At 40.5% G+C, this 16,620-nt stretch overlaps 1 protein-coding gene across 6 annotated transcripts in view; it reads right to left on the bottom strand.

The window, feature by feature from the left end:
• CCDC40 (coiled-coil domain containing 40) overlaps window positions 1–16,620 on the bottom strand; it is a 41,761-nt gene that overhangs the window by 24,689 nt on the left and 452 nt on the right. For all 6 annotated transcript variants that reach the window (XR_006102144.1, XR_006102145.1, XM_042451723.1 and 3 more), the window contains exons 2-8: window positions 13,463–13,529; window positions 13,119–13,175; window positions 11,978–12,613; window positions 8,036–8,177; window positions 1,967–2,142; window positions 372–455; window positions 64–283 (exon numbers count right to left, since the gene is read on the bottom strand). Coding sequence is in view for 4 of the 6 variants with exons in the window: in XM_042451723.1 (XP_042307657.1) it covers window positions 64–283; window positions 372–455; window positions 1,967–2,142; window positions 8,036–8,177; window positions 11,978–12,613; window positions 13,119–13,175; window positions 13,463–13,529 (1,382 nt within the window). In the remaining 2 variants the exon portion in view is untranslated. The remainder of the gene's footprint in view (window positions 1–63; window positions 284–371; window positions 456–1,966; window positions 2,143–8,035; window positions 8,178–11,977; window positions 12,614–13,118; window positions 13,176–13,462; window positions 13,530–16,620) is intronic.

Below are 16,620 nucleotides of genomic sequence, written 5' to 3'. Positions count from 1 at the left end.
ATAAGCCTCTAGGCTCAATATGAAAAGAATGAGGAAAAACCTAGGAGTTAGGGAGCAGATCACCTGCTTTACGTTCATCCCCAGTGCTTTCATATGTCTTCTTGTATGTTTTCCTGAGATCATTCAACTCTTCCTCCAGTTGCCGGCGTGCCATGGCAATCTGAGAATGGCTGTTGTGGTTCTTCTCCAGTTCCATCTGCAGCCTGACCAACTGCTGCTGGACCCCATATAGGATCACTCCAAGTTCCTCTCTCTGTACCTTCCCATGGTTTGTGGCTACTGTCTGCAGTTGTGAGAGGGAGGAAATGAGCCTGCATACACCAATATGAATAGACAAGAAGAGAGACAAATTCCAAAGGAAGATACTATACCAGTTCACGAAGTTCATCAGTCAGTTTTCCTATCTGTTTATGGAGGTAGCCCTTTAGAGCACTTTGGAATCTTTTCATCAAGGGCTAAAAAATAAACAAGAATATGTTAACGCCGTTTTATCACATGAGCAAACAGCACTTTCAATACTGCATTTTTCACTCTGGAGATCTTCAACAAATGAGATGTTCTGGGGTACATGAATGATTTGTTGCATGTAAGCCCAGTTAACACAGCAGTACTTAAAAACACATGTAAAAGGTTTCAATGTTAGGATTATTTTACATGCAGTGTTAGAATAGTTCAACCAACAACAAGAAGAGGAAACAATGAAAGTTAGAAGGGGAGGAAGCAGAGTTATAGGTGAGGCTGGGTCAAGGAAGGAAGGGGAACAGGTCAGGGGAAGACAGTCTATTATGAATATTGGGAGGCTGGTGAATTGAGCAATGGAAGACTAGGAAGTGGGGAGATGTTAGAGAAGTATAGGCTAGAGCTAATTGTAACCCCAAATTAGAATAGACCTATTGAATCAATGGGATTTACGTAAGTATTGTTTTATTAAGTTCCATTGGTCAAGTGGGTTTACTCTAATTGGGACTGACAATTGATTTAACCCTGTGACTTTTGTCAAAAATGAACAGTCCCATATTTGAATCTCAGGAACTCCTGTAATTTCAGAACACGGAACATGAGCTGCTCAGCATAATACTATATATACTTGACTATAAGTTGATCTCATGTATAAGTCAATAACAATTTTGGGACCAAAATTATGGCTTTTTATATGACTCATGGATAAGTTGAGGATAAAACTTAGGAATGTGTAAGAAAAGCTCCAAAGGATGAAGCAAAGGGAAACAATGCTCAAGAACTTACAAAATTCCAGCAAGTATAATTGTTTGTGCTCATGCTAAAGGCTGGGTGTATGAGAAAATAGAGGAGTGTGCTTCCAGGATAGATTATGCTCTTGTCTTTCACCAAAGGAGAGTTCATTTTTTTATATGAGTTAAAGTACAGTTATTACACTGACCCATAGATAAATCAACTCTGGGTTTCTGGGTCAATTTTTTGAGTAAAATTTCTAGACTTATATGTGAGTATATACAGAAAGTGATGCTGGCAACGCTCTGCAAAGTCATCTTAGAAGCTAGAATTTATCCAGAAAAAGAGATATATTATTGTAACTGACAACCTTAATGTATCAATATATGGGCAAATCCACTCAAAATGAGTTGTTTGCTCTTCTGCACCTGAATACAGTGGTACCCCGGGATACGAATTGATCGCGTTACGAAATTTCCGGGATACGAAAAAGTTAGATTGGAAAAAACTGTTCCGGGTTACGATATTTTTTTCGGGTTACGAATTTTTTTTCGGCGCGAAATTCAAATGCGAAGCGCGGCTAGCAGCTTTCCAGCCGCTAGCCGCGCTTCGGAAAAGCCTTTTCGGGTTGCGAAATGTATCGGGTTACGAACGCCGCAGCGGAACGAATTAATTTCGTAACCCGAGGTACCACTGTAGTGGTAGCTTTGTTTGCCTTTCATTTTGTATCCATGTAACAACATCACAGCTGCCCTAAGCCTTGTTTTCTCCTTACATGTTCTGGGTCCAGGACAACCAGCTGGGTTTCCTCCTCTGCCTCATTACCCTCAGTAAAACGCAGTGTGTCTTCATCACCATGATCTTCCATGCGGCCAAGAGAACCAAACTGAAGAGAGAAAGGCTGAAGAGAAGATTCAGTATAGGGAGAAAAGGCAACTGATCCAGCAGCACCTGTTTTTGGAAAAGAGATGTATGGATTCAGAGACAGAAAACACATGGCAGTGAAGAGTGCTCTAGTTCAATGGACTTTATTGCTTGTTACACGACAAGACAGCACATGGAATACAAATTATAATAAAAGAAAAAAAGCATGAGGAACATGTGGCCCTCCTGATGTTGATAGGTTGCACATATCAGCTTTAGTCAGCACATAGGCTCGAAACAGATGGGCAGAGGAAAGCTGCTTTCAGCCACTCCAGGGGCATGGCATTTAGATGACTCAAGCCCCCAGAGCACCCGGAAGCCATCCTGGCACTGAGCCCACCTAAGGCGGCTCCTTGCTGCAGTCCATTTGGGACTGTGGCAGGAGATGCCCTCAAGGCCATGGCATGTGTTCACCGTGGCCCCGGGGCAATCGGGCTAGGAACGATTTCTTGCTGTACCTTCCTGACCATCTGTTTCACCCCATAGACAGTAGTAAAGGAATGACAGGAGCTGTAGTTCAGCAGTATCTTGAGAGTCACATGTTCTTCATCCTTGAATTGGATGGCCTTAATTCACATTTGCGTCTCAAGAAAAACTGTTAGTTTTCTATACCCTGCCCTTCCTATGATAAACTTGGAAGAAAGATGAAGAAGCATGTTCTGAATCCATTTAGACTAGTGGGAAGGCTCCATCTTTAACACTCCAAGTTGTTTTAAGATGAGCTGTTGTAGTCTCCAGGAAGGTAGCAGGAGCAGAATTTGCAGGGTTCCCCTCCCCTTTGCTAGGAATTTTGAATTTGCATTTGTTTTAAATTATTTTTTAACTATGTGTGAACAGCTTAGTGGATCATTATATTTTATTACAACAGTGATTGATGCTATGGTTTATTTACTCAGCTGCTGGGTTTGTTTTGTATGAACACATTAATGTATTCTGTAATTGTTTTTGTATTTAGTTGATGTTTACCACATTTACCTTGAGCCTTATTTGCTGTTAACTGCCATGAAAGCAGTGAGAGACCCCCAAGTCCCCTCCCTGCTCACATCTTACAAACAAGGGGTCTGTCTTCCTCTTTTCATACTGCCTTCTACCCTACGAAGCATCATTCTCTTTTCTAGTAACTGATGTCTTCTCATGATAGGTCCAATGTATAATAATCTCAGTTTAGTCATTTTAGATTCTAGGGAGAGTTCAAGCTTGATTTGCCCCAGGACCCATTATTTTTGTCTTTTTAGCAGTCCACAGTATCCATAGAACCAGTGGTGTCAATAGGGGTGTGGACCATATTGGATGACCACCCCACCAGAGGGGGGGTCACCTGGTGGGGTAGTACACGTGGAGAGATTGGCATGGCTACTGGGCAAGCAAGAAAAAGTGCTTTCTCACTTGCCCAGCAAATGCAGTGGACCCTAAACAGGCCCTCTGGAGGCCGCTTCCTCAGTAGTAGTGGCTGCTAAGTGGGGGAGGCTGCCTTCAGGTCCAGTGTGGCTGCAGCCACGCCAGATTCAGAAGACTTTGGGGCGGGTGGCTGCTTTCAGGGTCTTTTGGGGGGGGGGGTGCCCATAAAGTCTGCCTGAAGGCCTTTGGGAGGAGCTGCCTCCAGAATCCAGAACAGCAGCAGCCACACCAGACCCTAAAGACCTCTTGAGGGAGGGGTCTGCAGCAGTCTAGCCAGGTGGAAGGGAAGCATAAGGCAATTCGCTCCCATTAAGTGACACCAACCTGAGGGACTCCACTGCATCGAACTCTTCACCACCACATTTCAAATGAATTGATTTTCTTCCTATCTTTCTTTACTTTCAGCTTTCACAACCATATATAGTAACTAGAAATACAGTCAACCCTCCTTATCCATGAATTTTTTTAATCTCTGGATTCAAGCATTCATGGGTTGAAAATATTTTTTAAAAGTATAAATTCCCAATAGCAAACCTTGATTTTCCATTTTATATAAGGGACACCATTTTGCTCTGCCATTATATTTAATGGAACTTGAGCATCCACAGATTTTGTTATCCACGGGGGATCCTGGAACCAAATGCCAGCGGATAACAAGGTCCCACTGTGCGATGGCATGTACAATCATAACTTTAGTATTTGAAATATTGTGACACATTGGGAGCTTGTCAAGTTCCTTCATATCTGCTCTTTCAAGTCCTAGTGTTTATCTGATCTCTTGACTGCAGATTTTATTTTCTTAATGTTCAGCTAGCTTGTACTTTCTTCCTTGACTTTCATCAAGTAATAATTCCAAGTGTTTGTTATTTTCTGCTAGTAGTATGGTGTCGTCTGCAGATCTTAAATTGTTGATGTTCCTTCTCCTCCAATTTTCAGGCCTCCTTCATTTGAGTCTAATCCTGTTTTATGTATAATATGTTTAGCATACAAGTTGAACAAGTAGGGTGTTAAAATGTTTGCTTGCCTGATTCCCTCACCACTTGCAAACCATTCAGTTTCTCCATATTCTGTCCTAACAGTAGCCTCTTGTCCTGAATTCAGGTTACACAAATGTTGCAGTACATCCATTTTTTTAAGAGCAAGCCAACGTTTTTTTATGATCTACACAACCAAAGGCTTTGCTACAATCTATAAAGAACAAGTTGATTTTCTTCTGAAATTATTTCGTGCACCCCACTAGGCAACATGTGTTTGCAGTATATTATCTCTAGTACCTTTTCCTTTCCTGATCTCAGCTTGGGCACTTGGCATTTCTTGCTTCATATATGGTAAAGGTCTTTGCTGTAGAATTTTGAGCATCACTTTGCTTGTATGGGATATTAATGCAATGGTACTGCAGTTAATGCAATCCTTGGTGTCTCCTTTCTTGTGGGCCATTCTTTTGTTTTTCATACTTGCTGCCAATTTTTGTCAGATTTTAGTTAGAACTAGGGTGGATCCTGTCTCTGTAGCCTGAAACAGCTCTATTAGTATGCCATCTATTCCTGGTGATTTCTTTCTTTCAAGTGCCCTGACTGCAGCATCCACTTTACTTTCTAAAATTGTAGGTTCATCTAATAATGGTTTTTCCTTGAATGAATCTGTCATCATTTCATCTCTTTTATATAGTTATTCAGTGTATTGTTTCCATCTGCTTTTTATTTCACTTGGTCATGCAATACCTTCCCCTGTTGTCATATAGCATCCCCACTCTTAAGTTAAATTTTCCTTTGATTTCTTGGAACTCGTGAAAGAGGTCTCTTTTTCTTCCTTTTTTGTTGTCATTTTCTATTTTTCTGTATAGATTATTATAGTAGTTCTCTTTGTCCCTGCACACAAGTTGCATTCTGGGTTCTGATCCTATGCCATCTTTTTCTTTTCTTTTTTATTATGGCCTTTAATTGCACAGATTCATCTGTCATTCAATGAGGCTTCCCTTTCCCGCCCACTGTAGATAGTGTCTTTTTGCATTCTTCCCTGAAAAGGTCCCTAGCTTCAGTCCAGAATTTCTCTGGCTCCTGGTCAATTAAACTTAATAGCACAAATATATTTTTACATCATCTTTAAATTCTAGGAGCATGTTTTTCAGGTGGTATTTTGGTGCAATAGTCGGCTAAGTATTCTTCTTTAGCTTTACTCTGATATTTGATATTGGCAGGTCTATGTGAGACTCTGCTCCTGGTCTTGCTTTGCAGAGAGAGTGGAGCTTCACCTTTTGCATCCCATTATACAGTCTATTTGATTTTTGCATTAGCTATCAGGTGATGCCCATGTACACAGTCACCTTTTTGGTTACTAGAAGGATGTTTTTGTGATAAACAAACTGTTGGCCTCCTAAACGTCAATCAGTTGCCCTCCTGCTTCATTTCTTGCTCCTAGGCAAAAGTTTCCTACAGTATTTGATTCTGCCGTGTTTCTTGCTTTTGCATTCTAAGCATCCATGATTAACAAGAAGTCCTGTTTTGGTGTATATTCAACTTCCTCATGGACTCCAGCACAGAATCTTTCAATTTCTACTTCTTCGATCTCTGTAGTTGGAGCATAAATTTGGATTAAGGTTATATTGACGGGTTACACACTGCCAAAAAGTACGTGCTCGGCACGTACTAGGGTTAGGAAGGGGCGTCCTTTCCGGACGCCCCTAACCCTAGTATGTGCCGAGCATGTACAAAATGGTGGTGCCCATTCTACATGGGCGCCGCCATTTTGATGTAGCGGACGCTCAGCGTCCGCATGTCTAGGCGCCATTATGACGCCGCAAGTGCACCAATTAGCTTGCTTGCTGTTCACTGCTATGATCTTTGGAATAGCAGTATATAAATAAAACAAATTATTAATTAATTATTATAATGGTGCCGGAAAAAGTAGCTGCATTTTGCAGCTTTTTTTTGTTGTGTGAGGGAGCCGTGTGGTTTGGCCGCTGCGGCTCCCTCACGCAACAAATGAGGGCGGTGGGAGACCACCCTTTTCGGGCGGTCTGTAAAGCACCGTTAATAGTTTTTCCCTGAAGTCTTATTGATATGATTCAGTTACACTTTGCATTATAATTTTAAACTGCTTTTGCTACATTTCTACTGTATATAACTATAGTTTCTCACATTCCATGTTAATAATAATAATAATAATAATAATGTTCCTATAACTTAAGTTGTACAGCTTTGGACTTTATTTCTGAACATGTCTACAACTGAATGTCATTTCAGCTTAAATCCAGTTCCATCATTAGTGGTAAAATGCATTCAAAAGGCATTTACTGTGCCTCCTTCTGCTAACAAACAAGTGTTAGCTATGGTGCCACTGTCATTGTCACTGAGAGATCCTCCACTTATGCCACCTCTTCACATACACTACTGCTGCTGCCCAACAGCTGTTTGGCACTTTTAGTCTGTCTCCTCGGCAAAGCCTGTCTGGTAAAAGTCATGGTAAAAAATAATACAGTATATACTTTATAGACAAAAATAGATGTTGCGTGATGGGAAGAAAATTTCCTATACAGTGGGGCCTCCTTGTCCTAAGACTTGCCATCTGCGGATTTCAGCATCCACGAATGGCAAACCTCTGGTTGTCTTCAATGAAGGGACTTGCATGTGGCTGCACCACCATTAGGGACACCCCCCCCTTGTCCTAAATAGTGGCATGGCCATGTGCATGTGCCACCACTGGGGACAACAGAGACTGTCCCTAATGGTGGCATGGTTGTGTGCATGCACCACCATTGGAGATGGTGAGAGGTCCCATGGATTTTGGTATCTGTGGGGAGGGGCGTCCAGAATGAATCCCCCATGAATATAAGGTCCCACTGTATTTCATCATCACCATTTTTATTCTATTTGGTTTTAGTTCTCTTCCTGTTCTGTTACCATAATTTGATTATTGTTATCTGCCTTCAGATAGATCATGACAAACTCTATCATGGGGTGGCGAGGTGGCAACAGGAAGTTTCCTATTGTCTTCCTCTGAGGCTGGGAGTGTGTGATTTGCCCAAGGTTACCCCATGGGTTTCCATGGTTGGGTGGAGACCTGAATCTTTGTCTCCTAGCTTCCTAGTCCTACACTCAAGACACTACACCAGACTGGCTCTTGTTTTGATTATATTGTATTTCTTACATATTGATTGCTGTCTTTGAAACTTTGTGATCTTCTTTGATCAGCCTGGCTTAAAAAGTGCTTTACGAGTACTGTTAAGAAAGTTATCATGTTCATTGCCCAATCTCCTTTACAGAACATATCTTGTTATTTTGTTTTTCTCTACCTATTATATTGTTAGTAAAAACTATCCTTGTTTTAATCCCTATTTTTATTATTCAGTTTATTTGGATACCCCAAAACATATTCAAATAATTACAATGAGACAGAAGATCATGGTGGAAAACAGAAGAATTGACTTGACACTGGAATCAAATAGGGATTATATGAAAGATTTTTCAGTATCAACTGCATCAGTGACAAGAAGAGTCATTTTCTATAAGACAGCAGCCAATACCTGATGCTACATGTTGCTCCTCCAGTTCAGGAATTTCAGATCTCAAGCTGCTGGCTGCTGAAGATACAGGAGAGAGCAGTGTCTCACTGTACAGTGCTGAAGGTATGTTGTCAATGTTTGCAAATATTTCAGAAAGCTGATCCTGAAATAATGGTAGCTGTCAGAAAAGCATTGCCAAAAGCTTTTGAAAAATTCTACTTGAATTTGTTTTTGCACCATATGATGGAAGGGCCTTTTTGGGAAAACAGTTTATAGACTATAACTGGAGTGGACACCCTTTGAAGCAGTTCTGCACAGTCGTTTGATGGAATCCTACGAGTTATTAGCTTTAAAAACATACTTCTGGCTCCAAAGATTGCACACTAATGGTTGGAACCTCATTACTAATGCTCAACTTAGTAAGAGGCATGCTGAAGAACAAACTCCTCTCTAGTCCAGCATTCTACTTTCACAATGGGAGCCCAGAACAGGCCATGAACACAATAACATCCACTACCCATGTGCCTTAGCAACAGATATAAAGAAGCATCATAACTTCAATACTGGGGTTCATATACAATTACCAGTAGCCATTAATGGCTTTATTTTCCATGATCTTTTCTAATCCCCTTTTTAAAGTCATAAAAATTGGAAGCCATCACTACACCCTGTGCAAACAAGCCCTCTGTGAAGAAATGCTTCTTTTTATCCATCCATAAACATCTACTATTCAGCTTCAGTACTTGAACTGATATTATACGAGTAAAGGCTTTTTGTGAAGTTGAAGGCTTTCTCAGAAGATGCCAGCCACAGATACTGGTGAAACGTCAGGAATAAACTCTTCTAAAACATGGCCGCATAGCCCAAAAAACCCACAAAAAACTATAAAAGGCCTTTTGTTATACACTTTCTCCATGCTGCAAATAGTTTCATACACTTCTATTATATATTTCTATCCCCTCCTAGTCCACTTTTTTCTAAAGCTAAACTACTGCAGTCCTCATCAAAATAGCTGTATTCTTGTACTTCTTTTGTGCAAGTTTGTGCTCCTTTTTTGTTCTTCTTACCCATTTTAGTTAAGTCTATATAATAGTGATTTGAATAATACCTCTCCCCTCCAAAGTGTTTTGGAGGCATTTCCCTTTCAATTTCCTTTCAGTTTCCTTTCCATCATTTTATAGATATTTCCTCTTTGAAAAAAGTTGACAGTGGCTTCAAACAGACAGGTCAAAAGGGCCACCATCAGGCTGATCCAGGGGCAGGACATGCATTACATGAAGATTCATTTATCCATTCCGTGTGAGGGTAATTTAAATTACTCATTAGTACACAACTTTCTCCCCTCCCCCTGTCTGCGCATGTGACACCTGTCAACTTATCATGGCCCCAATGAATTTCATAGGGTTTTCTAAGGCAAGGAATACTCAGAGGTAGTTTGCCTTTCTCCTCCTCTAAAATACAGTCTACAGGTCCATCCAAGTACCAAGTAACCAGGTCTGGCCTTGATTAACTTCCAAGGGAATTCTTTGATTGTGTATTCCTGCATGGCAGGGGGGTTGGACTGGATAGCCCTTGTGATCTCTTTCAACACTATGATTCTATGATCAGACAGGAACTTTAAGATATTTTGGTTGCTATACTTGTCTAATTTCTTTATCTGTTTCACGATCACCCTAAACATTTTTCCACAGAGTCAATAACAGGCCCACAGTACTAAACTACTTTGGGGACATTATAGTAGTACCCATTCCAATCTATACAGAATACTGAGCCTCTAAAGATTTCAAGTTACTTTGATTCTATAACCTCTATGAAGTGGCCGCTATGCCCTTCCCTGTCTTTTCTATAGAGTGTGGATAAAGAAATGACTTTCCACTTCCACATGTGGCCACTGTTTCCAGTTGGTTCAACAATATTCACATCTCATATTCGTTCCTTGGCACCACTTAGGATTGTTCAGGATTGCCTGCCTTCTAGTTTGTTTCATGACCAACTAATTCTCTTCATTCCACACATTTTCCATTTTTCCTACTGTATATATCCCTCCTAAGGACTGGAGCACAGCTTTGGCACAGCTTCTGGACTCTTAGGACGCATGCATTATTGAAACAGCACACCTCCAAAGTGACTGATAGAACCTTTATTTTGGCCTGTTTGTATGGGGCCTTACTTATCAGTGTTGGAAAGCGGGAACAAGATAGTGTTAAGATAGTTCTAACATGCATTTGTTGTTTCCTCCTTGTCTTAAATTTAGAAGACAGAAACAGGGACAGGATGGACAAAACAGATTGTTATAGAAATATGGCCTCCTTTTTAGCCATAAAGCAACAATAGCTCTTTAAACCTAGAAGAGCGGACACAACTGCATTTGTAACTTTCATAACTAGTAAAGTTGATATCAACTTCCCACAAAGCATTTACTGGCATGGCCCCTAAACTGTGAAATAGCCTACCGGAAGAGATCCGACTTACCACTACCTTAGAAGCCTTTAGGAAAGTGATTAAGATGGATCACTTCCGGTGGGCTTATCCCCCAGATCTTCTGTAAATAAACATAAAGGGACATCGCACTCAGAGAATGTTAAATGGACTAGACGATGATATACTGATTTTAATGTGATGACATGATTTTATGCTGTATTTTATAAGACGTATTTTTATTGTTATAATTGTAAACCCGCCTCAATCTGTAGGGAGAGGCAGAAAATACAAATAAACTATATTATTGTTATTGTTATTATTGTTATTGTTATTATTATTACATATGACCATCTGCTGGAGGATGCATATCTAGTGCTTCACTGTTAGCAGCCACAACAAAGATTACCTATTGTTGTTACACAATTGCCACATTTACATATACAAGGAAAGATGTCCATTGCAGATGATATATACACTCATTTGGCATTACATTTAGATTTAAATTCCTTTTGGAATATACTTTGTTATCAAGATACTATGTGTCAGAGGAGGTCTAGGGCCCAAACAGGCAGGCCAAATAAAGCAGCTTCAGACCACTTTGGAGGTGTGCTGTTTAAATGACGCACACATCCTAAGAGGCTGGAAGCCATGCTGAAGCTGACTTAGGACCACAGCATGGCTTTGGTCAGGCTTCCAGCCTCTTAGGGTGTGTGCATCATTTAAACAGCGCAACTACAAAATGGCCCAAAGCTGCTTTATTCGGTCTGTCTGCTCAGGCCCTTAATCTCTTAGTAACGCATGTAGAGCGGATTCTATATAAGATTATTTACCTCTTTACCAGTATCTTCAATATATGTTCTAAATAGATCTGTCCCCCATTCATATTCATATGGTTCTACCCTAACAACTAATCTGATTACATGTGTTACACAAATGTAAAGTCTGCTTTATGATTTTATAACAATTTGTTGCAGTTGTGTTGTTTTCAACTGCAAATAGAGAAATATCAGCACTCTGAATATGTTTCCTTCTGGAAAGGTCTTAATGAATTTTCATTAACAAATTATTATTTTTTAATTTATTAAGAAAATTAATGAAGATCTTTCCAGACAGAAACACATCCAGGGTGCTGACATTTCTCTATTTGTACAGAATATAATGTAATGTTATCAGGTTCATTTCTCTTACCTGCTACTTGATGATATGTATGTATGTATGTATGTAAAAAAGCTGCCTTGGATCCCATTTTGGAAGAAAGACCGGATATAAATGCCATAATCAACCAATAAATACTGTACCATTGTGGTGCAGTTTATTTTTGTGATTTATTTAAATCAAATAATATTTTTGAATGTTTCCCCCCCTAAGTTTTATATTTATCTTTTTGTTATTGTTGTTTTTATTTAAATTAAAAAGAGTCCACTTTTCCACACCATTCCTCCCTCCTTCCTCTGATGCAGCCATGAGGAGGATTGGAACTAAAGCATTACATTCAAACTGTCTGTGAATTCACACCCATGAACCCCATTCATTGTCACTCACCTGCTGAAAGGAGGACCCTCTGTAGTCATAAATGTCTCGTCCTGGCAGGCTGAGTGTCTTTCCCAGTAATCTCTCCCCCATGGCAGCTGCAGGAGCAACTGCTACCCTTTCCTCCATGGCCGCTGCTGCAGCAACTTCTATCACTTCTTCCATGGCTGCTGCAGGAGTAACCCCTGCCCCTTCTTCCAAGGCCATTTCAGGAACAATTGCTGCTCCTTCCTCTGTGGCTGTCACAAGATCAACCCCTGCCCCTTCCTCCATGGGCGCAGCAGGAGCAACTGCTTCTTCTGCCACAGGTGCTGCAGGAGCAACTGCTTCTTCCATGGGTGCTGCAGGAGCAACTGCTTCTTCCGTGGGTGCTGCAGGAGCAACTGCTTCTTCTTCCATGGGTGCCGCAAGAGCAACTGCTTCTTCCATGGGCGCTGCAGGGGCAACCACTTCTTCTTCCATGGGCGCTGCAGGAAGTACTGCTTCTTCTTCCATGGGTGCTGCAGGAGCTTCTGCTGCCTCTTCCTCTGTGGTTGCTGATGGAACAAGCCCTGTCCCATCCTCTCTAGCTTCCATGGGAGTACTTCCTTCTCTTTCTTCTGTGGGCGCATTTCCTGCATCCTCCTCCTTGGCAATACTGTCTTCTGGCTGCAATAAACAGAACAAATCAGAAGCTGAGCATTGAGGAGTGATATTAAAATAGTCCACCTTCCAACATGCTGGAAGCAGAGAATTTTGTTCCCCCTTAGCCAAATATTAATTTTAACAATTAAACCACATGCGTAATGTTAATTGTATTTTTTTCATTTTCACTTAAATGTAATAATGTAGGAATTGAAAGTCTGACAAGAGCTAAGAATCAAGTTTATAGCTTTATACTGTCTTGTAGAATGACCTTAGGGAAAGATTTTGTATCACTACACTTCATCTCAAAGTGCCCTGAGAAAACATGAAACATGTAATGGAAAATAATACAGCATTAATAACAAACGAGACAGAAAAATATTGATGGTGCTAGAACAGAATCAGAATAATGCATATCTAATTACACAGTCAGCGAATTATTTCATCACAGTTTTCTTATTCTTCTATTAAGACAATTATTTGTAAATTTACTGGATTATTTCCCAAATGAGGAATTATGCATACTTACCTCAGCAGGTGGAGCTGTGGCCACTTCATCACCTTGATTTGGACTGGTATCTTTCAGCTGTTCAATTTATTCAGTAATATAAAAGAAAAAATAATATACAGCTAATAAAATAGCATTCTGAGTGAAGACAGAATAAGCAGAATCCAATTTCTTAAAGCCCACTTGTACTTTACAGTCTTAAACTGCCACAACTTTGACATTTGCAACATAACACATTAAAATATCCCCCACTGGCTCTCTCTTCTCGCTATAAATATGTCTGATGCTTGAGACAGCACCTTCAGAGCTTCTATGGTTCAGTTTCAATATGATTTTAATTCACTAGAGCATCACATTTATATTACCCCTTCATCTTCTGTAAGCAGCTCTTTCTTCTCATCTTCTGCAATCTCTCCATGGTCTGGTTCTTCACTGTATTTTAGAATTAAAGAAAAAAATATTTTAACACCATCAAAGATACATTTAGATTTAGGTGTGATTTCATATTAATGTCAGTTTGGAAGACAAACCCATTTTGCAAGACAAAGCAATAAAATTAGACTTTCTTTAGGAAAACCAAGTGGTTTTCAGCATTACAGAATTACACTAAAGCTTAAGAGCCCTTGAAAGATAAAAGGTGATGTCAATGACAGTGCTTGCTGTTACATCAGTTACATTCCATTAAATCAGACTTATAGCAACCCTATAATGAGAGAGCTCCTACATACCCTGATATTAACAGCCCTGCTCAGGGGTTGCAAATTCAGGCTGTAGCTTCCTTGTGAGTCAGTCCATCTGTAACATGTTCTTCCTCTTTTCCTATTACCATCAGGTTTACCAAGCATTATATTTTCTAATGGGTGAGATCATCTTATGATATGCTCAAAGTATGAATGACAAATCTAACAATGTCTTTAATAATAACTTTCATATACAGCTATGAAGCTTGGCTTGGCTAATGAGAAAAAATTACCAGTTGACAATAGAGCTATATTAGGAATGGAAAACTGCAAACCCCCAGAGGTTTTTGGATTGCTATTCCTAAAATTCCTTACTACCGCTTATGTTGGTTATGGATATTGTATGCTGCAGTCTGACAGCAGGCAGACAAGCACAGTTGCCAACGTGTTTTAAATAATACAGTACATGTGCTCTGAATTCAGTGAGAGAAGATAAGCATTCTGGCATCAAATCCAGAGGTGCAAAGTCAGAGGGAGAATGTAGGGTTGGAGGCCTAGAATATAATGCAATAAAACTATAATGATGACTACTGCATGAGGTTTGAAAAAGGAGAAAAATGTAGAATGCAACTGATTGAGAGGCTAGTAGTTCTGGAGAAAGAGGCATAATGGAATTACATTACTGCATAAACCAAGATTAAAATGGAATTACATTACTGCATAAATTATTATTATTATTATTATTATTATTATTATTATTATTATTATATTTGTATCCTGCTCTTTTCCCAGAATTGGGACTCAGAGCGGCTTCACAACATTTAAAAACAATACAATTAAAATCATAGAAAAGTGATACATTAAAACATAACTAAATTGTTAGCATTTTAAAATCGATTATTTATTAAAATAATAAAAATACAGATAAAAAAGATTTAAAAATTTAAAACACTTAAAATGATGCAGCACCCGAATCCTTTAAGAACATTGTTTTAAAATCCCTGCCTGCACAAGAAGGTTTTTACCTGCCAGCAGAAGACCAACAAGGAGGGAGCCATTCTGATCTCTCTGGGAAGGGAGTTCCAGAGTCTAGGGGCAGCCACCAAGAAGGCCCTCTTTCATGTCACCACCAACCATGCTTGTGATGGTGGTGGGACTGAGAGAAGGCCAGTTCATGCATGGAGATATGGCCTGCCAAATATCGTGGACCTGAGCCATATAGGGCTTTATAGGTCATAACCAGCACTTTGAATTGTGCCCAGAAACAGACAGGCAGCCAATGGAGCTGTTTTAACAGGGGCGTTGTGTGATCTCTATAACCTGCGCCAGCTAACAGCCTGGCTGCAGCTCTTTGGACCAGCTGAAGTTTCCAAAAACTCTTCAGAAGCATCCCATGTAGAGCCCATTACAGTAGTCCAAACGGGATGTAGGGCTCGAACAGACAGGATTTCGAAGGAAAGTGAAAAGCATCTGTGGCTGGCATCTTCAGAGAATGCTGACCTGGAAGAGCCACAGATGCTGGCGAAACATCAGGAATAAATTCTTCTAGAACATGGCCACACAGCCTGAAAAACCCACAAAAAGCTATGGATGCTGGCCATGAAAGCCTTTGACTCCCTCTAAGGACTTTTTCACATGGGGAAACATGGGTTAAAGGAATGTCAATCCAGGGTCATCCATGGGATTTCACGTTATTTCGCATGAGATTATCAAACAACATTGCAGCCAAATTTGCCAAGAAATCCCCATGATAGGTTTGCCTTAGGTTCACCATAAGTTGGAAACAACTTGAAGGCATGCAACAAGATTTCAAGGGCTCTCTTTTACAGGACTTAGTTTTCCCCCCTCCAACAACAGAATTAACACAGATGTCCATTTATTCCTTCTCGTTCCAAGCTTCCCATGGACAAAAAGGCTACTTTTACAGCAATCTATTTTGAAGAACGAGCCAGCCCAGCATATTGGTTTGATTGCTGGGCTACGACTCTGTGGACTTGGGTTCGAATCCCTGCTTGGCTATGCAAACCCACTGGGTGACCTTGGGCAAATTACACTGTCTCAGCCTCAGAAAGCTCCATGATAGTTTGAAGGCACAGAACAACAAATCTGAAGAGTCCTGCATTTTTAAAATGCTGCTTAAAGTAAAGCAATGAAGCAATGCTGCCATGCTTTCTTCTGGGTTGCATATTCCATACTCCCATCCACAACCACGACTTACAAAATTTCCTTTATTTTTATTTTTTTAAACCTATGCTTCTTCAAGAAATGGGATGCATTAATGTGCTGTAAGTCCGGCTGTGTCCACACTGCAGAAATAATCCAGTTTGAGACCGCTTTAACTGCCCTGGCTCAATGCTAGGGAATTTTGGGAACTATAGTTCCGTGAGATATTTAGCCTTCTCTGCCAGAGAGCGAGCCCTGGTGCCACAACAAACTATAAATCCCAGGATTCCATAGAACTGAGACAGGGCAGTCAAAGTGGTCTCAAACTGGATTATTTCTGCCGTGTAGATGCAGCCTATATTCTTTCCTTGCATTGGAGAAGCATTTTGGAAGAAAACCTTCCCCTGATAGAAGAGGTCCTCCCTCCTGAGTGTAATCCCAGTGCCTCACATTGGCCCCAGTGCCTTAAACTGGTCCCAGTACCTTAAACTAGTCCAAGGCCCTGAAACTGGTCCCAGTGCCTTAAACTAGTCCCAGTGCCTGAAACTGGTCCCAGTTCCTGAAGCTGGTCCTAGTGCCTGAAACTGGTCCCAGTTCCTGAAACTCATCCCAGTGCCTTAGATTGGGCCCAGTACCTTAAAGTGGTCCAAGGCCCTGAAACTGGTCTCAGTGCCTGAAAG

This window comes from Sceloporus undulatus, chromosome 2 (assembly GCF_019175285.1).
Source record: "Sceloporus undulatus isolate JIND9_A2432 ecotype Alabama chromosome 2, SceUnd_v1.1, whole genome shotgun sequence".
Classification (NCBI taxonomy): domain Eukaryota; kingdom Metazoa; phylum Chordata; class Lepidosauria; order Squamata; family Phrynosomatidae; genus Sceloporus; species Sceloporus undulatus.
Note: the sequence above shows the minus strand (reverse complement) of the source record. Positions and strands in the feature narration are given on the sequence as shown.